Source organism: Eucyclogobius newberryi, unplaced genomic scaffold (assembly GCF_026437365.1).
Source record: "Eucyclogobius newberryi isolate DKJ021-1_F unplaced genomic scaffold, fEucNew1.0.hap1 SCAF_18, whole genome shotgun sequence".
Lineage (NCBI taxonomy): Eukaryota > Metazoa > Chordata > Actinopteri > Gobiiformes > Gobiidae > Eucyclogobius > Eucyclogobius newberryi.
This window is the reverse complement of record NW_027315812.1, coordinates 20602416-20628093: the sequence shown is the minus strand read 5'-3', so window position 1 is coordinate 20628093 and position 25678 is coordinate 20602416. Positions and strand designations below refer to the sequence as shown.

General features: G+C 38.9%; 1 protein-coding gene and 1 long non-coding RNA gene across 3 annotated transcripts; one reads left to right on the top strand and one right to left on the bottom strand.

The window, feature by feature from the left end:
• Positions 1-6093: 6093 nt before the first annotated feature.
• Positions 6094-16634, top strand: LOC140364993 (uncharacterized). 2 transcript variants are annotated; one of them, XR_011927751.1, is made up of 3 exons: positions 6094-6181; positions 15940-15997; positions 16104-16634. It is a non-coding gene; the product is annotated as an uncharacterized lncRNA (long non-coding RNA). The 2 variants fall into 2 exon arrangements; XR_011927750.1 differs by lacking the exon at positions 6094-6181 and adding an exon at positions 14939-15497.
• A 2685-nt stretch (positions 16635-19319) lies between these two features.
• Positions 19320-23843, bottom strand: en2a (engrailed homeobox 2a). Its single transcript, XM_072450948.1, has 2 exons — positions 23002-23843; positions 19320-21441 (listed from the first exon to the last, which is right to left on the bottom strand). The coding sequence occupies exons 1-2, from the start codon at positions 23480-23482 to the stop codon at positions 21119-21121; spliced, it is 804 nt and encodes a 267-aa protein (XP_072307049.1). The 5' UTR covers positions 23483-23843; the 3' UTR covers positions 19320-21118.
• Between the last annotated feature and the right edge of the window lie 1835 nt (positions 23844-25678).

The following is a 25678-nucleotide window of genomic DNA, read 5'->3' as shown; positions in this document are numbered from 1 at the left end:
GGAGGGACAGAGGAGAGACAGAGGAGGGACAGAGGAGGGACATAGGAGGGACAGAGGAAGGACAGAGGAGAGACAGAGGAGAGGCAGAGGAGGGACAGAGGAGGAACAGAGGAGAGACAGAGGAGAGACAGAGAAGGGACATAGGAGGGACAGAGGAGAGACAGAGGAGAGACAGATGAGTGACAGAGGAGGGACAGAGGAGAGACAGGAGGGACAGAGGAGAGACAGAGGACAGACAGAGGACAGACAGAGGAGAGACAGAGGAGAGACAGCACTGGGTGTTTTGTCTGTTGCTCGAAATGCGAGCACTTTTCTTCAAACGTCTCACGCTTCCCTTGGCACGGCTCTGCGCCCCCCCCAAATGGGCGCGCCCCACACTTTGAGAAGCTCTGGCTCAGGCCAAAAGGTACAGGACATGTGACATTTTTTTATTTTTCTTATGGCTAGTAATAGATTTCAGTTTCTAATTTGAAAAGGCAGAGGAAGGGTTCAGACAGTTCTTTTATGAACTCAACGTTTGGCTCGTAGATAAGATAGAAGGTTATAAGAAAAATTACAATTAAAGCAAGCAGCGTTATTATGCCTGTAGAATTAGTGTCTTTTTTGCTAAATCCTAGTATAAACTGTGGGTTCCAAATGCATCCCTCAACTGCTAGACTGACCCAAATGAGGGAATAATACTTTATGCTGTTTTTAAAAAAAAAAATCTTACCAATAAAAGTGTTTATCACATCATTCCAAACAAACCCTGTCTCTGCACTGTTTTTTTTAGCTGCTGTAAATACTTACACAATTGCTGTGGACTTTGGGCTCAGTTGCTTTTCTCCTCTTGAGTAATCTGTTTCTGACTCTGTGAGTATAGGAAACGAATTATGTAAGGTATTTGTTCCATAGGGAAAAAAAGAGGGTTCTGCCACTTGTGACTTCTCTTTCCCTTTTGATTTTAATATATTTTGTAGAGTGGTTGTCCAGATTATTAAAGCATATGTAATAATATAATTTAGATTATTATTCCCCTTGATGGTTCTGCTTTGTAGGGCTTCATACAAAGTTCAGTCAGAAGGTTATAGTGGTCACTGCTTTGTTTAATTGATTTGTTATATACTCCTTATTTGTGAATACCAACAAAACATTTTTCAAGACAAAGTATTCCTTCAACATATAATTGTTTCATGTGATTTTCTTTTACAATCTGGTTAAAAAAATTAAAAAAACATGTATACCTTGTATTATCCAGACCTTAAAGACTATATGACTTCCTGTTTTTCTAATAGGAGTAGAATAGCTTAGTTCCATTTAGTTGCAGTTTGTGAAGAAATGTTTAAAACTAAGAGTGAGTTCTAAATTCTAAAACAGAATCCCCCCACCTTTGTTATCAATATACCATTGGATTATTTACTGACCTTGTCCACAAAATGTTTCCAAAAAATGGTCAAACTGGGGTAAATAGGCATAATATTTAGTCAAATCTGAAATATAATTGGGTTCACCATATTTTATAGAAATGTGTTGTCCAATCTGTCATATAGACTTTAAATCTCAGATTGGTGCTGTTTTGTACAAAACCATAAACCTCCATTTGGGATTTGAGACCTGTGATTTTCATTGAAAATGTATGCATACAATTTTGATCAGGATTATCTGTCACATTAACTAAAATATGAGTGCCCCCTTTCATTCATACTCCTTTAATTTTTAACCCTTGTTTGGAATTATATTTACTGTATATGCGGCTGTTTCTTTTATTATTACTTTCTGTGTTTCTTCTCTCTGCAGATAAACTGCTGAAGTCTTGAGCCCCTAAATTCCTCCTGGGCTGACAAACGTCAACAAAGGCCCCAAGGGACACCAAAGAGTGTGAGCAGCCAACTGAAGCCTCATTGTACTGGCTCATTACAGGATCCCGCAGTGAGGAAGAAACTATTTTGTCAGACCATAAGGTCAATATCTGAATACTCAAGCGGATTGAGGCCGTCCACAAGTATATTGAAATTCATCATAAACACAAAATCACAAAATTAAATATAAAGTGGATACATTTTGACAATGTTTTTTTACAAGGCTTGTGTATAGTTTCGTGTTCTGCGATACTTGCAGTCTGCACAATGACAATGACAGCTGTTTCTGAAATATTATGCAGACAAAAATCACTTTCCCAGGAATTTAAATTTTACCTCCAAATAGATGTGAAAGGAGAAGCTGTCACACCCTATTATGGTGACCTCAATGATTCTGTGCCCTATCCAAATCCAGTGGTTTTCCATAACAATGCAAATTAAAGGGTGCAAAGCTGAAAGAGACAAGACTTATTTTCCAGCCGAAGGATGGAAGTTTCTTTACACCAGACTCTTGTGTACACATTGTCTAGACTTGTATAAAGTAACTTGAGAGTTGTTTGAATGGAACAATTTGTTTTGGTGTGATTTTATTGATGAGGCTACCATCACAAACACGTGGAAGTTAAGCTGTGTTGACTAGGATATAGGTTATGGATATGTTTTTTTTTATTTTATTTTTTTTATTTGCCAATCGGACATAATCCATCCATCCATTTTCTACCGCTTGGTCCCTTTCGGGGTTGCGGAATCGGACATAATCAGTTTACTAAAAATATGCTACTCTGAAATGCCCATAATAATATGCAAAAGCACCATCTGAATCTGAAATATCAGATATTTCTTAAAGTCTTTCTATATTTCTAGTAGCATAGCCTGCATTATTCTATAAGGTGGGCCTATAGGTCTTGCCTGTAAAGGAAGAGGAAAATAGTTTCAAATAAAGTCTTGGACTAGGAAACTCTGTGCCTTTCCAGAATAACTTGGAGTCAGTGACCCACATCTCAGTGCAACTGCTTAAGTCAGACGGTTTTATTCAGGGCACCGTCTATAGACGTCTGCGGAGGAGGGTGGGCGGGGGTTACGCTCTGCACCATTCTCCATGGAGCTCAGCCTCCGTCTGCGTTCCCATTGGCTGATTGCTTTGTCAGTCTTGAAACTTACTGCTTCTCGCGCCATCCGACGTGCACGCGCAAGGTAAGCGAGCACGTAACCGTTTGGAGACTGTCTGGAGTCTGTCTGAAATTCGTACAAAATTGGAGATGGAGTTAAACATGTCGTTGGTCTTTTCTAACTAAGGCTCTGGATAAAACAGAGAATGTGGCTTTTCCTCTGCAGCGCCATCGCTTTGGAGCTGCGGGCTCAAGACAAAACATTCCCGAGACAGCCTAAATGATGTGAAAGTTTGTTCTTCTGCAGCTTCTACAGCTCTTTCTGCTCAGGTAGGTGAGAGCGCCAGACCAAGTTGTGTAATGTAGCTGAGAGTCAGCTAAGCGCGCGCCTTGATCGCTTTAATATCGAACTTAAGACACGCGTAGCCGAATCTTTGGGCTAATTGTCTGTCACTTATTACTGCAAACTTCAAACTGTGTCAAGGGATGTGCGACAAAGCCTCGAGGCGTGTGTTACGTGTGGTTGAACGCACGCAGCGGCTTTAGCCACATTTGTTTTGGTGATCTCCATCACAGACTTCAGGAGGATGCGCAGGTGACGCACCTGACGCACCTGTCCTGCGCACACGTCAGCGCACTTGTGCTAGGCTATCCGATAGGCTACTTGGCCTATCCTATCCATGGATCTATTACATTATCCAACACACTGGCGATGCCGTTTTTTACTCATCCGTTTCCAAACGCAACAACAAATGATCACCTGTCAGGTTGGACATAAATGCAGTGGTTCCTGGGGAGATGTATTTAGACTCCTCTGGGGCTGTAGAGTGTCAAGTAAAGTGTGTTGTTCTTCATTCTTGAATGAAAGTTCCTGAGTTCACCAACAAATAATTTGAATCTGAGGGACAAGCAGAGAAATAATGGTGTTTCAGTATGTTTCGTGAAAGGGGGCTTGTCTGTCTAAAGTGGGCTTTATACTGCCCAACTGTAAAACATGGGTTGCCAAAGTTTTTGCGAACCTATTATCTGTTCCCACATTTGTTTCAAATGGAATAGTATAATGTAAGAAGAAAAGGAGCCCAGCTCGGCTGTTGCCTCAGACTGGTCTAGACACTTGTGCTCTGTCACTGCAGTTGTCTGCAGTGACAGAGCACATAAGTCTGTCTCCCTCCAACATCACAACAACAACACTCTTCTGGCCAAGATGGCTGCTGATTGTTGGCTATTGCTTGCCTTCACTACATTGAAATATATGTTCTTATTTGGGTTGAAACAACTTAATAACATAATTGTTGAAATAGTTGTCTATTTAGAAATGCATTGGCCTTACTATAGTATTATCATTACAGGTATTTATTATATAACTATATCAACTTATCGTTATTAATAAATTATTATTATTAGTTATTTTTGTTGTATGACTGTAGAAGGCCAAATAAGTTCCATTACTAATTTTAGATCCTATGGGTACTAAAGTATTTCATTCTGCTATTTATTAATCACAGCTCATATTCATTTAATGATATTGTACCTTAAGAAAAGGATTGTCTTTTGGTTTATTGTGCGGTGTCATAAAGTAGATTCAATGTGATTGTTTATTGTTCTATTTTCTCTGGCAAACTAAACACAGACTGAACTAACACAACATGACATGTGCTTAGATGTTTTAAGACTCAGACAGAGCAGGAAATACATTCAAATAACAAATAATTCATGTACATTTAGTGTTTTGTCGTGAATCCATGTAAGTACATATTATGTCCACAAGCAGCCTCATTTTCATCTGGGTTAATACTGCTCTCATTCACGGGCCTTTCACAATCTAACGACTAATCAATAATAAAATAATCTCCAAATTAAACAATTTACAAACTAATTTTAGCAGTATGCCCTGATTCTTACTTATCCCAGATGATCCTGTATTTTATTTGAAATGACCTTCGCTTCATGCACAGAAGAAACAATTCAGTTTACGCTTGTGTGTTGACATTCTCCTGAGGCTTTTGAAACGTTCTATTGTGCCCCTGCAAACAAACATTTATTAAACATGAACAAAGACTTCATTCATAATGGACAAGTAGTTTATTATGAATGATTCAGACTACTTAATTGAGGAGCAAGCAGTCAGGGCTTGGGTATTAATTAAGCAGTTACTAAGCTGGAATAAATCTAAACAAATTATTTCTTCATTATTTCCATACTTTATTAACGTTAAGTGTAGTTACCAGAATATGTGTACTGCACTAGCTGAACTAAAAAACATATTAAACCTTCATTTGTTTTGACGATGCACTATACAAATACATTTTGAGTGATGATTAAAACAATTTAAATAATTATTCCGTAGCTGTATAATTTTTTCTTCCAGTTTACCCTGCCAAATTGTTTTCTACCTTTGAAAAACATTGTGGATAGACATAGAGCGTGAAGACTTTGATGGTAAACACCACTTTGCCTGTCAGCTCTGAGGTCATATTAGCTTTGCTCCGAGCTCACTTTGACATTACAAGTCTGTCATGTTTATCTGTTGGCCATATCTGTGACCAGCCTGAACAGACCTCTTCATTATCTCCGTCTTAGTGCGTCCTCCTCTAGTCGACTTTTGTAACATTTTTATCTAATGGCTTCTTTTTTAATCTTTTGAGTGCTCCTTGATTATTTGACACTATTGGTTTATGTTTACATTCCAGTTCTTTAGGAGAGAAGTTTTGATATGATGAGGTTTTGAATAAGATTTGAAGTACGGCACTAATACACAAGCTATTGGCTACCGCGGATACTGAACATTTTAATCGTCACTTTTTAAAGATTAATATTTGCATGCAAAAAATTGTAAATTATATATATTTTTAAGTTCATAAACAAAATAAATAAAATGTTACGTACATGTTAAGTAAAAATATTTCGTTTAATGTTGCTCAAACAGAAAATAACAATTTAATATGATAATTTATATATAAGTCTTACTTGTATTGTGCATTTTTTGTATTACGAGATAATATGTGCAGTATATAGAGTGAAGAGAAAATATATATCAGTATACACTGTAACATAACTGTATTAAGTTAAATTGTATATTAAATATGATATTATCACTGTGGCATTTCGTAAGATCTTTAGAATTTGCCTGGAAGTCCTGTGTCGACCCGCTTCATTAATCTTTGTGTTTTCTTACAGAAAACCCGCATTTCCAGCAGCCTTCATGTCGTTTCTGCCAGAGCATCTTCTCAAATGGTATGTTCTCATTGACCTCATCTACAGCCGTTAAGCCCCTCTAATGTTGAGGAGAGCAACGCTAAGAATGTGTTAACTTAACAGCGGTGGCTGAATATGACTGCCCGGGGAAGCCGTATTGGTTTACATAGAGCACTGAGCTCTGGCTTTTACTCCATGATGCCAGGTTCAGAAAATGTATCAAATTTAGTGCTGGCATTTACTCATCAACAGCAATAATCTTTTATTGACACAGATTTGTGATCTCTTCATAAGAAAATCATGGGCTTAGACCTCATAACTTTCACTTAGCTGTGTGTAGAAAATGCTGATGCAAGAATGGCTCCGAATGGTTGTCCTGTTTTTTCATTGGCTGTCTGTCTCCACCCATAGTCACATGGTCTGGCATCATCATCGCGTCTACAGAAAAAAGGCATTTTTCTACTACTCTGCAGAAATACATATAAACGTACATATTTGTGCTTATGACGTTACATGTTTCAGGTCATGCCATGCCCAGGCGCTGCTCGTGGTGGCGGTATGTTGAAGTGGTTCTAACCCTTAAGCTTCTCTACAGTGGAAAGACACTCTTTCTGACATTGGGGTGCTCTATATTCGAAATCAAGGCCATCACTGTATTTGAAGGACTCTTTTGGCTCAGTGGCAAAGCAGAGGAGCGTTTGTCTTCGCATACTATCACAATCGCACAGCTGTGGCTCTCAGCTGGCCCTAGTCTTCAATAACTTAACACAGCGTCCATTTTGAATGTAGGCGCTGGCAAAACAGGATGTAGCTCTTGGATTCAACACAGCCTTTTACGACTAACATTTTTAAGCACTGCGCTAACAACGATATTCTTACCCTATTGGTAAAAGAAAATGTCGCTACGCAATTTATTAATTTCACAAATTCACGTTTGGTGCAAATTGTCGCGGTGTAAGTCCAGGCGTAATTGTTTTTTTATATTGTTCAAATTTGAGAAACAGTAAATCAGAGTAAAAGATAACAAAATCGTCGAGTTCTTTTTTTCTTTTTCTTTTTTTCAAAATTGTCGCACAATTTTAAGAAAAACAGTAAAGAAAAAAGAAAAAAGATTTGAATAAAAACAAGTTTATACGCTGCCTGAATAATTTTTTTTAAAAATTATCGGCGAAAAAAATAATATTTGGATTGTTTTTACGCATATTTTGAAATGAAGATTTGTAGTTTTAATAAAAAATAATTCAGCGTCATAAGTTACAGCTAAATTGTATTTATTGTCCCACAAAAAATAACGTATTATTTCCAATTGTTTTAATCAGCATGTAATTTTATTTCAACATTTGTATTTATTAATATGCGCAAGCCATATACGCAAACTGAACAATTGTAGTTTTAGTGTATTTATTAATTGTAATGATTAGGAGGGAATACGATTTTTTTTTTAAATGTTATTTTAATTGTAATGTAACAGTATTTGGCCATTTTTAAATTTGATTGAAACATTCACTGCAGCATTCAGCACTGTCAGTAAGTAAAAGTAAAAATTCCCATGCAAAGAAATTTCTGGAATAGAGAAAGCTAAGAAAAAATATTCCCAATACTCCCCATAATCTATTGTAAAAAATATGATTAATCTCTCTTGTGTCGTGTTATTTGCCGTTGATGGCCTCGGTGTCGGATCATAAGGTGGGAAATATATATCCTAGAAAAAGAAATTTAGATTTGATCAAAATACATCTGTATTTTACAGGGACGTTTCCTACTGGGCCATCGTTTTAAATGTATGGGTTTCTTGTACCGTTTTGGACACATAGGTCAACAAATCCCTCACCACTGTGAAATGACTTTTGTTTGTAGTGGGTCATGGTACACTAGCTCACTCGTAAGTTGTAACTGATACATTGTGGCTATAGGGGACAGGAGCGACACACGTGGACTAAAGGGTTTTTTAACTTCTAAAGTCTTTTAAGATCTGGCACAAACTTGGCTATAAAGAAAAAAATGCTTTTATTTTACACAATTGGGTGATGATTTTGCCAGAGAATACATTTTATGTTGTAACATTAGAAAATATTAAAACAGGATTTCATTAAATTTCATTTTGAAGCCTACATTTTACCAATGTTATCATCCATATTGCAGAAATTATATTTTTTAAGCAAGCATAATAGTAAGTTCTGGCTACGGCATTGTTTTTCCATGCTGCATGTGGTTTCATCCAGTTTTTCTCATTCACACGGTTTCAGGTAAATAGTGTTGGTCGACTACTGTCATGGTTGATAAACATTAGTGCAGTCAATTAATATTTTAAAGTCTAATAGTAGTAGTAGTAGTAGTAGTAGTAGTAGTAGTAGTAGTAGTAGTAGTAGTAGTAGTAGAAGTATAAGGTGTTGAACTATAGAGCCATGAGTTGGGGCTATTTATTTGGACCAAATTAAACTTTAAACATGGAGGTTTGTCCCATTTGCGTAACCTTAACCGCCCTGTCCTTCATGTAGTTCAGTGCTGCAGTTTATTAGGCGTACTGAATATTTAGGGAGAAAACAACATCTTTCAAGGTGTCAGTATTGTGTCCAAGTACTTATTTAATGCAAGATCTCTTTTCTCCATAGTCCTCATTTCTTTGTTTGGTGAATGTAAAACACTGGTGAGATTCAAATGTGCCCATTTAGTGGGATTTTCCTAAGTTCTTCAAAGTCAGATGTGGGAGACTGGAGGCTGAGCTTGCATTTTTTACCTAATTGGAGCTTATTTTAACACACCTGAGTATCTGCGCTCACTTTGCCATTTGACCTTTTTTGAAGGAAGAAGGCAAGGCCAAGTTTAAGCTGGTCAGCCTGAGAACATCACAGCAATGGGAGGCTCCATGACTAATTAGAAAATGTCCGAGTTTAAGCTAAAGCTCTGACCCTTATAGAGCCAGAGCGTTGATTAGTAAATACGCACCTACCCAGCTGCAGTAAGCTAATACGTCTCCATGGACTTGGAGAGTGAATATTTCATATTTGGCTGATGACTAACAGCTTTTGCGTCTGTCTCAAATATACTCTCCATAAGCCTGGTGAAATGGATGAAGGAAAAGCCTCTGCAGGCTCTCTCCTGTCACACAATGGTGTGGAAAGGTCACGTCTAATGAAGTCAGGGGACTGACCCTTCGTATTCAGTGACTTTCCATGGGTCCCCATCCCACCGCTGCAACCATACCACTTAATCCCGTTTTGATCCTAATTGATAGGCATTAACATGATCCTTATCCAGGAGCTGTGTTTTGTCTTCCACACCCGTTCCCTTTGGTGTCATTGACTCAAAGTGTGAAAGCGTTAAACCGAAGGTGAAATAGATATTTTCCTTGTTTGTGTGGCTCAGTTGTGGCTGTTCCTAAACAATCCCACAAAGTACTCAGTATTCAGTGTTTGGCCTGATGGTCTTAGCAGGACTTAGCTCATGACCTTTCTGAGCTGATTGTGGTGTGAATGGGAGCTGTCCACTTCCAGTTTGTTTTCCTCACAGCCCTTTTATCTTCTGTGCTAAGTGATCATCACTGCCTTTAACTGTCAACTAATTACCCTCTTGGAAATGTTTGTATTGACTCAAAGCCACGCTGATTTTCACACACTACACACCACCACTAGTGATGTCACAATATCACATTTTATTGTTACAATTATAGCAAGAAGAAACATCGCCATTAACCGTACACGATTTCACAATCACTGACATGGCCTAACATCAATGAAACTTTATATTTTCTGTCCCATTGTATAAAAGATATACAGTAGGTCACCATTCCTCGAGTATATGGCCAGCTTTATTAAATCAAACATTCTGAATGATTTGACATAAATAGACGCCCAAAAAAGTTTACCGTTTTCCTTTTTGGACGGACAATTGCCGTCGTTTCTGAAATTTGCCCAGGTATTAATGTTTAATTTTTACAATTAGATTGTGACCTATATACTTACAGATTAACCAAATAAAAAATATTAACATCCCTAACCACCACTAAAGCAGTATGCATTTCAGAGTCCAACTATAATAGTAAAAACATATATAGTGCCGCATAATTTACAAGGAATCAGCCATTTTATCAGAGTGGTTCTCCGAATGGCTGCAGACTGTAGCCGTTAGGACAGCTCGTCCTTCCTCACATCAGTGTAATTAAAAGTGTTTTTTCTTGTGCTCAGCAGTGTGCAGCAGCCCACTTTAGCTGAAAATGCCAGGTGTCGCGTTGGTTCTTGTTGGTTTCACACAGCGACTTCAGTCCCTCCATGGAATGCAGTTTCCCGGTCTCTATAGGATTGAATGTTGTTTCCAGCTTGTTTGTTGCAGTGAATAATTAGTGTGTGGTAAGGCCTGATGACATAATTTGGAGATTTCTATCATAAAGAACTAATTATGAAGCAAAGACACTACAGATTGGCATTCTGCTTGTGTTCTTCCCTTGACTGGCACCACCTGCCCTCTATATGTCACACTCACTTCACTTATCCCACTGTTGTGAAACCGAGCAGTTAGAAGAAACCCCTTAAGACCCAGCCACCATCGCTGGGATGGACTCTATAACAATAATATATGATATCCAATTGAGGAGAGAAGATTTTCGGACGCCTTCTTTTTACTCCTGATTAGTTACGTGCAGAAAAAGACTGTTCAGATTCATATAAGTAATACATAATCATTTATATTTCATAACTATTTTATGATAATTGTTTGAAGATATTTATAATTCAGATAATTATTTTCTGGTTCGGTTAAGTAGGACGGACATTCAATTTGTTTTGATTGTCTACATTCATTTTAAAAAGGCCTGCAGAAATGAAAATTGTGGATATTTGGACCCAACCTATATTTGTGGGGCAGATATTTATAATAAAGCGTGGAAATGCCCATAACTAATGTAAAGGGCAGTATGTGGTTGTGTATATTTCATCTTGGGATCTTTGGATAAAGCAATTATTCGCCATTAACTCGTACGTTGGATGCATATTGAATACATATTGATATTTTACCTTATTGTTGTCATGCTTTTGTTTTTTTCTCCTAACAAAGATTAGATGGAAAGGAACGCTTTAATATATCATTACGCATATTGCCAATGTGCAGTTAGAGAAGCAGAAAACAGAAGAGCAATGTAGCTGTTGTACACACTGACAAGGACTATGGCAATCTGTTGTTGAGCGGGGCAATATTCAATAATCATGTTTATGGGATTATTTTGTCCGGGATTTTAAATTAGTACATTTTTCCATGCGTACATTTTCAAATGACTTTAACATGTCCAGGTGGAATATCGGCCATATTTGCATCATTTTGGCCACTAACATCATATGCTTACATTGGCCCCAGTTCTGTGCAAAACAATCTTTTAGTTTAACCTCCTTCAGTCCATCACAAGTATATTCATATTTTGTTCCACCCAGTTCCGTTTAGTCCCAGGACCCTAAAAACACCTTTAAACTGAAATGTAACTGTATTGCCAAAATATTGTCAAATATTATCAAATCAAATCAAGAACTTTAACAATACTTTACAATGATGTATAGAACTGTATCCTGTCTGCATAAATTCTGATGAATGTGATTGACATGTAGATTAACCCATCAGAGTGAACATACATGTGTCTGAAGAGTGTAAAGGAAAGAAAAAATAACTGATAACTGATTTTTACAGAATAAACTAACAAAGCACTTAACTCTTTAGATTAATATTTCCGGTAATTCTGAATGATACGAGAACATTTTAGAGACATCTTCTGCATTTGAGTGACGCATGCTTAAATAAGCGGTTGTGATTGGAAGGTCCCAGAATTGGACGGTTGTTTGATGTGTCTGGTTCCAGAGCCTCTTGAACATGAGAGACTGGCTTGGCCAATAAAAAGCTCTTTTTGGGGTCCTACAATCTGGGCTTTGAGTTTAGGAGGTCAGATACACAATACTCTGACAATGTGCATAATGGTAAATTAATGTGTGTTTTTTTTCCTGATTCCAACATTAAACATTATATCGTGCTCATGATATTATATGGGTTGCAGCATCATTACGATTTTTAGCTACAACAACAAAAAATGTGTCATTATGTGACACTTTAGAAATAATCACTGTCTTTGTCACTTGTCATATTGTTCAGCTGTGTGGTCAAGTTACATTTGACACCTTGTTATACAATACACTGGCCTATATCAATTCATATAGTATATTGTAATTATTTGCATGAACATAACACAGAAATGTAACTAATGGTCGTGTAATGACACCAGATCCTAATAATAACTTTATTCTGAAAAAAAGCTCAGTAATACTTTTTGGAACCACATTCTTATAGAAATTTGCCATTGTAAAAATAAGCAATTATTTTAAAAGTTTCATGTGTTAAATGGGATCTAAAATGTAACAGGGCCTGTAAATGTGCACCACTATGGAAAACAATAGTTTGGACTATGGACTGAAATTTAACTCCACCAAGAAATGTGATTTGATCATAAATCATGTAACGTAATGATTGATACTGGTGAGTTTATTATATCTGTATGTTATTACAATAGACCCAGGAATAATGAAATATTCCTGTATGTTATTACAATAGACCCAGGAATAATGAAATATTCCTGTATGTATTTTAAGACTAGCAGATTGCATAGCTTTCAGCTAATGTGATTCATCTAAATAAACAAACCCCTCCTCAAATAGCAAATGTCAAAAACATTGAAAAGGCGTGGCCATATCTGGACTTTGAAAGACCCGATATTTAACTGGCTAGATATTTGGTGCGTGTGTTTTTATATATTGTGTCCACTGCAATTTCATAACATCATTATTAAGTTTTGGAAACCAGTTTTGATGTCAGCTTTTTAGTGCTGAAACTGAGACCTGGGCTTCAGGTTTGTGCTGTTAGCAACTGATAACAATGCATAAATAAAACTTCATTCTTTTAACAAAATAAAATAACTAAATGATAATAATATCAGATCCACATCTGTTTTACAGCATTACCTGATATCTGATTTTTCTAGATTTACCCTTATCGTAGATATCTATCAATATCGGATCCGTGTCTGACTTTCATTATTCTCATGCAGACACAAACATCAATAAAATGCAAGGCTCAGAAATACCTTTGAGCTAAGAAAACCTACCTCAGCCACTTAGACGTGTGTGTTAAATAAGGCTAAATGTGGTGCAACTGCAGCATTAGTAGCATTAACTGTAAATGTAAGAGTCATCTCTACAATGACACAGAAGAGAGTACTTTGAGTGCGTTGTTGGTACATCACAGCAGAAATAAGAACGAGCTGTCTCGTTGTACTAACTTCCATGCTCTCAGATAAAGCAATCAAACGTCACTCTTCAAACAGTTCAACTTAAGGAATAGAATAGAACAGAAAAAACAGGCGGCTGTTTCTGTTACAATTTTGTTTTGCTGAAATTAGTTTTCATGGTAGTGTTTGCCACTTGAGTACAATTCTCAATTTAACTTTTCTACACCGTGCTTCACCTTCCTCTTGACAAAACCATTCAAGATCAAGGGCACCACCTTTGCAACTAATGAGCTTGTTTATTTGCTAAATTTCCTTGTGGACTGAACTGAGAGCGAAAACAGGCCATGCATAGCAGAGCATAAAATTAGCATTAGCAAAGCAGAACTCCAAAACCCCATGTAAATATATATGCACACTGATTTGTAGTAGTCCAGTACATGGACATTTATTTCTACATTGACTGCGTTCTGATGAGTGGCATCGGTTTAGCCTCAGTGGCTGCAGGTCTGCTCATCACAGCCCATGCACGCTGCTTTATTTGCAGATTGGGTTCCAATCTGCGTAAATGTATGAGGCTTTACTGTATGTTTGCATATCTGTCCAGCCATTCCCTCTATTCAAACACTGTCCATCTCATTGTAGCTCTGCGCTGCCCATGCTTTTTCCCTGGGACCTATTCTGTTATTTGGGACCAGATGGCGAGGGGCACGGAAGCACCTCTTTTGTCTGGGTGCCCCTGTGAAAAGAGGCTGTCCTCCCCTGTGTAATCAGCAGCACCGGAAGGGTCCGTTTGGGGTGTGAAAGAAGACAATTGGGTCTGGACACCTCTAGATTACAGAATTGGAGAGTTGATCTCCTACCCCCCTGCCCCCCTTTGACCAAGGCCCTGGCATGGAGCATCCTCATCTTTGATCAGTGAAGGGGAGAAGCAACGGTCCCGGCTCTGGGGCCAAAGGCCAACCCTGTTTACCCTGCACTTGGCTGCGACTGACACCTACTTCCGGAAAGGATCCGGGGGATGGTCTGTGTACGGGGGATACCAAGACCGCTCTAGACAACTTTGCTTGTTACTATGGAGTTGTCAAGAGGTTCTGACCAAAGATCTGTTTGAATTTTTAAAATCAATGATGTGTTTTTCTTTCATTTTGTTGCAGTTAGAAAAACATGGGTGTGGCTGCGTCTCCACTTCTAGGCCACCAAAAATGAAAGTTTGTATTGATAGATTTCTAATTCATAAATTAAACGGCACAACAATTATAAAAATTGTATTACTGAGGGAAAAAAAACACTTAATCTGAAGTGCATTCTCACAGATGCTTCTTGCACGAGTTAAAAAGTGAACCATGAGTTGGAGCTTTTTACTTGTAGAATAAAGGATATATAAAACAGATAGATACGTCTTGTTATTTTCATCTGTTTGTTCTCTTAAGTTTAAGCGCACTGATGCACTCACACAAAAAAAAGCATTTGAATGATTGTGATTTCAATTATAATTATGTGATTGTTTCATTTTGTTCTGTAATCAAGCAGCTCTATTTGTATCCCTTGATTCTATTTGAGTATGTTTAGTTACATTTGCACCTTTTGTTTTTGGTTAAATGTACTTTATTTTCAGCTGGGAGTTTTTAATACAATTGTGCACAAAAACCTGCTTCACGCTGCTTATAAGAACTGTTGGGGTCTTAAAATATAGAATTATCTGTGATGGGCACGATCACAATTATGACATCACTTTGCTTTCTTGGAAATGTATGCTCAAGATGCTGACAATATTCACATTTCTTCTGCAAGACCTACTGGGTCTAAACCAACAGAGCCTAATATTTGAATTTGCTTTGATGTTGGGAGTGTTCCTCAGGAGAGGGTGCTGTGAATCCACTATCATGGCCGCCACAATCAGCCCCGCCCAGGCCTTGCCACTCAGGAGCCGCTAAAATGGCTGGATGCAGCAAACTGAGTGAGGGGAGAAGGAGACGCCCACTTCAGCGAGTCCTGATATGGTCGACTGAGCTGGGTTTGGCCTTGTAGCCAGACTCAAGTGATCTGATTATTTTCTGTTTGTCCATCTGAGCACAAAGTGAAGCCCAGTAGCCCAGTCAGGTGAGGGTTGCTCCTAACACCAGTCAACTACCTTCAGTGTTCTTTCCACTTTTATGTTTGCGGTTGATTTGTTCTTGTTGTCCTTGTGTTTATGTTTGATTATTGGTGTATACTTTTATTTAAGCATATACTGTATGTCAATGTAAAATGCTGTGATGAACTTTTGTGTAATTAAACCTTTGTAATACAATAAATTGGGATTCCCAATGTAATTGCTGGTTATCATTTTTGTGAAAATCCACAATATTACCAAGATATACATTTGTGTTAATATTGCCTTGTTTCTCACAGTGCTGAACTGCTGAATATGCCAATTGTGTCACATTTTTCAAACTGTTGTGCCACACAATATCAGTGCATAGCCGGAAAACAAGGATGTAACTTTAAAGGAGGTTCTATCTTCATAATCCTCTAAAATAAAGTGTTACATTTATCTGTGCAGGTGATTTCCTGAGGACTCTATTGGAAGACTCTTCCTCACAGTGTGCAGAATGTTGGAGGTAAATGTCCAAACCCTCTATTTTTGGCTCTCCTTGCTCATTGTGAATGACATGTTATTATTGGGTTCTGTGTGAGAGTGCTTCCCTCCTGCTTTACTGTTCGTAGAGTTGGTGGCGGACTCGGAGGAAGATGTCATGCTCAGGATGGGTTTGGTGATGATGGTACTTCTGTGGATGCTGCATGGAGCTCTCACTTTGTGCCTCTGTCAGCTCTGATGCGTAACCAGGCCGTGAGTGACAGGCCGCTCCCAGGGGACAACAGGGGGCCTGAGGTGAGTCAGATGTATCCTTGACCCTGTCTAGCTGTGTGTCAACAAGCACTACAAACTCAGTAAAAGGCCACAATGCAGCATGGCTGTACAATGGACATCTTCATTTGGACTAAAGGAAATGTGAAATCAAACATGTTAATGAGGAATGATGGATCAGCAATGTTAATTCTAAAGAATCCAAGAGTTGCCAATTTTAGAATCTGCTTGTGGTTTTCACAATTCCTGTGTATTTTCATATCCTGTTTACCGTATTGATACATTCAAAATAAAATTACAAGAAGCAGCACTGCCTCCTGCTCGTTTATAAGAGTGAAATCAACACATTCTAGAAATAGTTTTATTTTACCCCATTGAGTGTCCATCTTTGTTTTGTTGCAAAAAAGCCAACCGCCATAATGGTCTCGGTTAATGATATAAATTCATATTAAATTCCAACGAAAAAGATATAAAATGCTATTAACTACCCATATTAACTGTTAGATTTGTCCACTGCAATTAATAGAAGAACAGGTTGTTTTGGACAAAGTACATTTGAAATCAATGTTTAGTTTATGTGATTGTCATGATCATGGAGACCTAAAAAGTCTTTTTGCAACTGAAACATTGTGTGTTTGTGCGAAACCTTCTGAGCATTTGGTAATAGTTGTTAATGGCGTTGCACTAGAATCATTTAGATGATTTGGAGAGCTTGGATTAAAAAAAAAAAAAGAATTGCCTGATGTAAAATGTCAAAACAGTAAAGTAAAAAAAACTCCAAGTATGTCATTAGTTTGCATTGGCCAATAGTCTGTAGTTGCTTTTGTTACATATCCAATAAGTATTATAATAATATATTATTAATTGTCTATCTCAGGGATCTGCAGTTATTTGTCCCCAAGATATTAAATTCACCTCTCTAAATATCCACAGTCAAATTCAATCCTCATGTCTGGTGATTGCACTGATCATCTCACTCTGATAACTATTTACACATTCAACGTTCATATTTTCTTTATTATTTTACATCCTTAGGTTTGTTGTTTGTTTGTTTATTTTTTTATATATATTTAATATATGTATGCCTATTTTCATATGAAACAGGAGTGTTTTGTTCCGAATCTCCAAAAGTGGACAAAGAGAATCCTTCCTGAAGAGTTTTGCATCTTTTTTCAGAGGTCCCTCAAACGCCATGTGTGAAATGAGAGTTGCCTGGGTGTGACTTTTCCAGAAAGCATCCGCTGGCTATTGTCTGCCCAGTCAACTTGTGCAGGCCCCAGTGCCCTGACTTCCATACATGAGAGATCAAGGGTTACCAAGGTGCTTTTGAGGAGAAGGGCTCAATGTGAGAGGGGACAAACCAGCTCACAAAATGCTCATTTCCTTTGCATGTTGGCTGCCCTAGTGGGGTTTCAGACAGGGTCACTGACACAGGAGTGGGGCTGCTTTCTCCACTCTGCTTTTTAATGAAAACAGTTGCTTGCCTTTTCATTGGCTTGTGACTGCTATCAGCCGGCTGTACAGTATGGCGCCTGATAATGTGCTGCATTTGCCCAAAAGAAACTTTGTTCACACTATGGATGTTTATCCGGTCCTGGACAGGGGCACCTCGTAGAAAAGGTAAAAGTGGTTCTGTCCACCTCTCATTCTCGCCTGAACGTTCAGTCACTGAGCCATGGCATTAACTTGTATTCTAACAAGATTAAAATATATTCGTCCTGGGGATTAGCATAGTTAGGTGTCCTTTTGCCTCTTTTCCCTGCACTGGTGCAGTGACAGTGGGCTTTGATCTGTGTTGCGAGGCAAGACTCCTGGCTTGGACCTAGCTATTCGAGTGCCAAGTGTGAAATTGGCCTGATGTCATCCCCATTCTTCACCTTTTACATCTTTCACCACTTTAATTATGTTTCCGCCACAAAGCCCAGGCATCTCTGAGCAGATTCCTCTCTGTCCATAGGAAGCATTTAGAAACTGTGAGTAAATGACACAGTAGGGGAGGGGAGATGGTTAGAGAGGTCATAGCAGGATGGGGCCCTTTTGTGTTTGGGGCTAGACATTGATACTTTTCCTCATGCTCCTTCAACCCACTTCCATTTTCATCAACACTGTATGCTTTTATGAACTGTAACCACAGAAACTCCTTTTTACTTTTGTTCACTCCAACAATGCTTTGCTTCATGTAACTTCAAAAACTTTTAGAATATTTATGTTGATAAAATCTAATTAACTACGGAGTATTTCCCTCAAATCAAAGACCTGCCACTTTGTTCTTTACTCTGATACAAACATATGTTAGTAGAAGCATGTTTCAGATTTCCTTCATGCTGCTGAATAACTGGTGTCCCGATTTGAACTTTTAGGAGAGGTGGGATGCAACAAAGTGGGGAGTGGGAATATTTTGATGAAGTGTCTTGGTGCACAGAGCAAAGGACCAGAACAAGAGGAGCGTGCTCGCATGTGCATAAGCGAGGAGTGAATGTGTGCACGGAGCAAGAACAATCGGGAGTGGCTGAAAAAGTGAGGTGCAGATGTGTTTGTGGGGCAGAGGAACAGAGTGGTAAGTAAGAGCTGTGTGGAGAATGGCTCAGGAGGGCGGGAGGGGGAAGCAGCCACCTGCAGCCATGACAGGCTTTGACCTTCACTGCTCCCTCTCTCACCCATCCCTCCCTCTCTCCCTTCACTCCCATTCCTGGCTGTGATAGAAGTGCAGCTCTTTTGAGAAAGACTGACCATCAACAAGACAGTGCTGGGAGCAGCCCTATCCGTTCCAATGCTAGTCACCGGCGTTAGATGTGGCGTTCAAAGACTAGTGGTGCAAGTATGGAAATGCAGATGAGGTATTGTGGACAAAACATGCCTGGGAGTTGTCCAAGGATTTATCTTGCATAATGTTTGGATGCTTTTGCAAATGCTTAATCTCGAAACTCATGACCTGATCCTAAATTAATCTGATCCTTGACCTTTAAATTAGCTCCCTGAAAAAGTACAAAGCAGCAGTCTATACATTCTCTCAACTACAACAGTATTGCAGTGTTTTTTGAATGTTTGAAATAAAGACGTGAAATGTTTCTGTGTATAATCTTCAAGGTTTATTTACTCTTCTTTTGCAGTTCTCGGGAGGCAGTTAATTACACAATTAATACATGATACAAATGATGTACATTTATACTAAAGAATACTTCAAACATAAAATAAAAATATCATTGTATTTCTACAACTCTGTGTTGTCATTTTATGTTCATATATAGATAGATATACGCTGATGAGTAAATTCATAATGCAGTTTTCATAAAGGCATTCAACTTGAATAATCTGCATGTGAAGTAATACTGCTTCTCTGATTCGGCACAGTTCTGTTTAAGAGAAAGTTCACTCTTGAACTTTAAGGCAAAGTGTGTTTCAGTTTGGTGGATTTAATTCACACACACTTTTTTCAGATACACAACAAAACAGTTTGAAAGGCAAAAACGTCCCCATTTTGGTATGGATACACTCTCCATCATTCTTTCACTAAGAAAGACTTAAAAGGGTATAAACACAGTTATTTGCCCATGTACAACAAATTGCAGCTTTCATGCAAAGGCCCCGTAAACTATTTTTCATTCACAAAAAGAAAACAAAAGAAGTTATTGCAAGATAAACAAGCAGTGTAAACACCTCAGATAACTATTCTAAAGCAACACTGGTCATTGGATAAATTCATTTTTTTCTCAATATAATCTATATAAATACACATATGAAGTCCTTTCAACAACATTAAGAGATTTCCAACATTTGTTATACAGTCACAGGCGGTTTTGTGTTATTTTATGATATGGATATGTAATAAAATGTAGATATTAAAATGTATCAACGACCTCCAATAACCTGCATTTATAGACTCCTCTCCATAGTGCTGCAAATGGTTGTCTTCATTGTCTTTATGCTACAGAGTTGTTTGTATGACTTTAAAGGCAGCTTTATCTACCCTTCAATACAGTTAGCTACAACATGATTCATATTGATATATTTCAAAATATAGTGGATGTACTAATATAACAAATGCATTACGTACGTTGTGTGTTAAAAATGCTATGGGACAAGCAAAGACACTGAAGCAAGGCCTAGCTTTGCGTTTGGTAAAGTGGCGTTTTAGAAAAAGCGCAACCTCTCAGTCACAGAAGCCTGTACATATTTTTTGTGATTAGCCTACTTCATTTATAAAACGTACAAAAATCATTGTTTGCCCAATTAGCCTTTACAATGAAAATAATGTTCTTCATTACATCAGACAATCAAGAATAGTCAACAAGAATGGAAATAAAAAACTGCGCGTTTTTTAAATTCACAGTAGCCTGGATGCAGCAGAAAAATACTCTTTGGACTTAGGTGCGTTTACGTCACTGGCTGGTCAAAAACTCTCGCGCCAGTGTCGCGTATAGTGACAATCATGTGAGGGTAGGCTATAAGCTTTAGAAAAACAGACTGTAAGCGGGTGAAACATCCGGGGGACAAGATAGACGCACAAGGAGAACATAGCTTTATACAACATCTTTTTATAGACGTGATATTGCAGAAATATCTCTGTTTAAACATTTTATGCTGGTATACTTTATACACTGGCCCTTTATTTAGTGAAATTATTGCATTGTAGGCTTGATATCGCCTCAAGTTGGACGAAAAAGCACTATAATATTCCCTTTAAGGACAATGCTGCCTGGTCCAGTCTATTGTACTATTTCTATATGAATCTGTGAGTATGGGATAGTTTCATAGATATTTCTGCTGTGGTGTTATTAAATAACATATGAGTAAGGATCTGTAGCTCTATATAGATTTGTCATAGGATTACTATAGCATGTTTTCGTCTGGAGGCGGTGTTACATTGTGGAATTCAATCGCTGTCTGATTTGTCGTCCTTCGTGACAGTGGCATGATTGTACAGTCCCTGCGCCATCAGGTGTAAGGCCAGTGAGTTCTTGGAGCCGCTGGCCTTCTTGATTTTGGCCCTCTTGTTCTGGAACCAGATCTTGATTTGGGACTCGTTGAGGCCCAGCTCTTGTGCCAGGTTCTGCCGCCTCTGCTCAGTCAGATAGCGATTTGTCTGAAACTCGGTTTTGAGTCTTTGCAGCTGCTCTGCTGTGAAGGCCGTCCGTGGTCGCTTGTCTTCTTTGCTGGTTGTTGTTGTTTTCTTCTTTGGTTTGCGAGATCTTGGCCCTGTAATGCAGGATCTGGAGTTAGGGTCGCAAGAGCTGGATTATTTGTCAAAAACACTAACTTTAAATGAGTTCACTTTGCCATTAAAACAAGCAACAAATAACTGAACTTGTATTACATATGCTTCATGAACACGTAACAAATGTATATCACATTTTATAAGCAGCGTTGCATTAACTAATTACATTAATCACATCGAGCAGTGCGTTAAGGGCGCGTAATGCCAGGGAAAGTTATGTTTGTAGATGGCGTTTAGCCCTCAAAACGCGTTTAATTAAGGGTGAATTTATGTTGACGTTTAGATCAATGTTTGTAGAGAGAGTCACGAGTGAAATGTGGATGTGACAGTTATGAAACAGTTAGGAGCTCAAATCTGCCTCTTGTTTGCGCACACATAATGACCATCACTGCTTGTGTAGACACAACACCGGGCAAGTGCGCTCGCGGATTCGGGTTTATTTCAGGATACGTTTCCAAGTTTCTACAGCTCATTCTTTTTTGTGTGGGTGACTTCAGGCGCTGCTCAATGAGCCAACGTGCTCTGCCTTTAAGTAGCTCTACATTCTGCACATCCATCCACATTCAAGCTATGTTTAGGTTGAAGTTGGTTTGTTTCTCACTAAGTCAACTTCAGGTGGGTTTTATGAACATACAAAGTGCGCGGGCCGATAATAAACTGAAGCCACTTGACACGAGGAAACCGCGTGGGAACGAGGAGCCCGTGTAAAGCTGCGCTACAACTCGTAGTAGTGGACTACGCACACATTGCGTTACATAATGTATGAGAACAAGTTGTACTACACTTTGAATAATATTCTACCCAACATCACTCTCTTCAGTCACCTCTGAAATGATGGTGAACATAAAGAACCAATGCAGATGAACACACTGTAGCACTGAGCGCATCGGCTCAAGATGGGAGCGTTCATACGCCAACAAATAAATATTTAATTCATGCCAAACGAAGCTCACAGACTATATCAAATAATATGACAAATTATCAAACTATAAAACTGAAATCATATTGTTGCCTTGTTTGTGATTTTAGGCAACGTTGTTAATTTTAATATGATGTTCAGAAATGTAGGCTAACTTAAAGGATATTTTTATTTTTTTTAAATTGAAGTCAATATAAGAAATCTCTTCACATTTATAAGGATGTTTATATTAATATAAGCATTTGAAACAGACCATTTTTGTCTGAAAAAATTAAATGAGTATTTTAGGGCTAAATATAATAGTGCCACATTCACTCCTCGTTTGTTTTGGGGCGGACAAGCCTAAAAAAAAAGGTAGATGAAAGTCACAGCATATTTGTTCTATTCCCCCATTTTTGTATATATAAAAAGTGCCAATGTGAATAATGTTTCAATCAAGCTTATGTGCAGTGGGGAATGCATAAAAAAATAGAACTAGGCCAGCTCTGACGAGCCTGCGCGTAAAGTCTCGATCTGCCTCAGATTGCACTAGTGACCGAGTGTGCTCGGGGAAGTCGGTCAAGGCATCCGGGGTCAGTGTTCCGGGCTATTTCAGGTTACGGGACCAGAAAAGTTGACTCACCTGAAGAAGGCCTGTCCGAGTAGCGGGTGCAGTAGACCCAGGCGGGCCACAGCATGGGCTTAGCGGCTGCCGTGTTGGAGCTGGCCTGCGAACTGTCAGAGTCTGAGCTTAGGCACTGGTCTCCGCTCTCCCCGCGGGACTTCAGTGACTCCTCGGCGGGTGTGGTGGCTTTCTTTGCAGCGTGTGGAGTGGACGTCCCCTCCGCCGGTACCGTGCTGCCCACGGGCTCGGTCTGAGGGGCAGCGGGGCTGTTGTTGTTGCTCTCTCGCGACGCCAAGCTACTTTCTTCGCGGTTTGAATCGGCTTCTTTTTTACGCCCAAAATCTGGCCGTAGGATGTTGTCGATGAAGAAGTTGGTGATCCTGTGCGGGATCTGCTGGTTGCCCGGTGCGTGCAGAAGCGGGAGTATGGCTCTGTTGGACTCGTCCGCCGACTCCTGCCTCTCCACCGCATCCCTGTTGCCGTTCTCATTTTCTTCCATACTGATTCACTTTAATCTCGTTAACCCCTTTGTCGCTCTGCCCCCTGCAAGAAGTGCGTCTTATACAAATTCTAAGAGAACTATGCGAAGTTTAAATAAATTTTAAAAATATAACTCAGAAAAGAGCGACAGCCTTGGACACTTTGCAAAGCCCTGCGCAAGTGTCCTCCGAGAAAAGCATACTTTTGGTCCTATGTCCCTTGTCTCGGCTTAGAAATGATCCCTATAAGATAAAACCTGTGCCATTTGTGCACCGTCCAATTAGCCAGTGGATGGTTGCCTAGACCTAAACTAAACTAGAGGTAAATAAAGATGCTGCTAAACTGATGCTCTAATACTCGCACTCTGGAGTTTTGTGCTTATTTTCAATGCGAGCCCCACGAGTGACGTTTCCCTACAATCCTCCCAGACACGTGCCTTGGACCAATTGGATGTGAGGAACCATGCCACGTGACACCAACTGCAAAGCAGTCCACAAACGCCCATCCTCGCCTGAGTAAAAGGGAAAGAGTCCTGGATCCAGAAACAATTGCAGCCTCATTTAAATCTGCTGCATGCTCAACACTTCACATAATTTATTGGTGTTTATTAAAGTGCGAGTCCATTTAGAGCGATTTCTGCTTTTGCAAATAACACCGTTCTCTGTCTATATGCGCACCATAACCAGGTTGGGCACCCCGGGGTTCCTTGTTGCAAGACACCGAGGAATTCCCAACCAAAATGTCCATTCAATACATGTTTTTATCATTGCCTTTTTAAGAAATCAATAACTCTTGCGTTGAGGCACAAATTACAGTTTTACTTATTTTCTTACCAGTCAGGAAAAAATGTGAAGTTAGTGAAGTTAGTTTCTATGGGAACATTCAAGGTTATACTACTTGTTCTAGTCGTGATTAAATATGTCTTAAAATGTTTCTTTCTTATTTGAAACCTTATGGGGATATTGTTGCGAAGTGGAGATGGTTTCAGTTTGACATGTTCTATGTGGTATGTTGCCCAGAGCTTGTTCACAGTTTAAAAGTGACCTCTCATGTTTGTCATGACGCAGCAGTCGACCCACAACTGTGTCCGTATCCCTTTAAGTGAAATCAGTGATGCAAACAAACTGTTTTGTGCGCGGGGCTGTGGATAGTGAATCGCGCCAAAGACAAAACTTTGAGAAAGTTTGGTGAGGTTTGCCTCCAGTGCCTCGGGCGCCTCTGGACTGTGTGGACCGATGAGACAGTTCTGCCATCGCAGTGTAGACCGAGTTCACAGCTCGCATCACCGAAACAAGTAAGATTCTGCCTTTTTACGCACTTACGCAGATAAATGTGATTCTTTTTTTATTGCTTTGACTTTGTAATTCTAGCCAAGATTATTGATTTGGACTTTGAGTCTTCAAGTTTTTATTGCATTTATTTGGAGAACAAACAGTTTGACAGAGTGGTCAGTACAAAATGCGCACTAATGGAAATGCGGATTATTGTGTCTTCAAATGCACACGGAGACATAGACACAGACCTACACCACATCTAAATTCACTTTTCAAATCTTTGTTAATTCTAATTTTCCATTTGTACGCCTTTACTCCAACAGCTGGCAAAAAAGTTAGGAGTGAAAGGTGTTATTAGACAGGCCACTTTCATGCTGCGATTGTTTCTCACTTGTATGGGGAAGTGCAGATTAATGTTGAGCGCTAAATAGACAGCAGACAATGGGAGCACAGACAGGCCGCTACCGCCTGGGCTTGGCCTCTAACCCCACAGCAAAGCAGGGCAGTCTGGAGGAAATGACACCAACTCAGCCGCATGTATTAGAATAACAATCTGCCCTTAGCTTGCCCTGTTTAAGCAGACCATGCAACCATATATATTTCAATATTTTCACTTGATGATACAAACATATGACACGTCTCAAAATCAGAAGAAATTACTAAATTCGGTGATGCTGGAAAGAGAAGAGAAAGTATGCTTTTTCAACAATGATTGTGCAGGAATATAGGCCTAATACAATATGCAGCTAAATCCGCCTAGTTTTGTAAAAATGTATTAAGTCAAACCTGATGCCGTCATAGCTTTTATTGTAATTATTGTATTTAGGCCTATTGTTTTGTTATGTTGCAAGATGTCCATAATACTATTCTTTATAAACAGAAAATGTTATTGTGTGACGTTGTTTTTGGTTTTATACAGGCTAAATGTATCTTCTTATTTT

Bases quoted from the DNA above. Each gene is read 5' to 3' on its own strand.
- en2a (XM_072450948.1), bottom strand. From the start codon at position 23,482: ATGGAAGAAAATGAGAACGGCAACAGGGATGCGGTGGAGAGGCAGGAG. The intron at 21,442-23,001 runs GTGAGTCAACTT...CCTGCATTACAG, and splicing joins CTCGGACAGGCCTTCTTCAG to GGCCAAGATCTCGCAAACCA.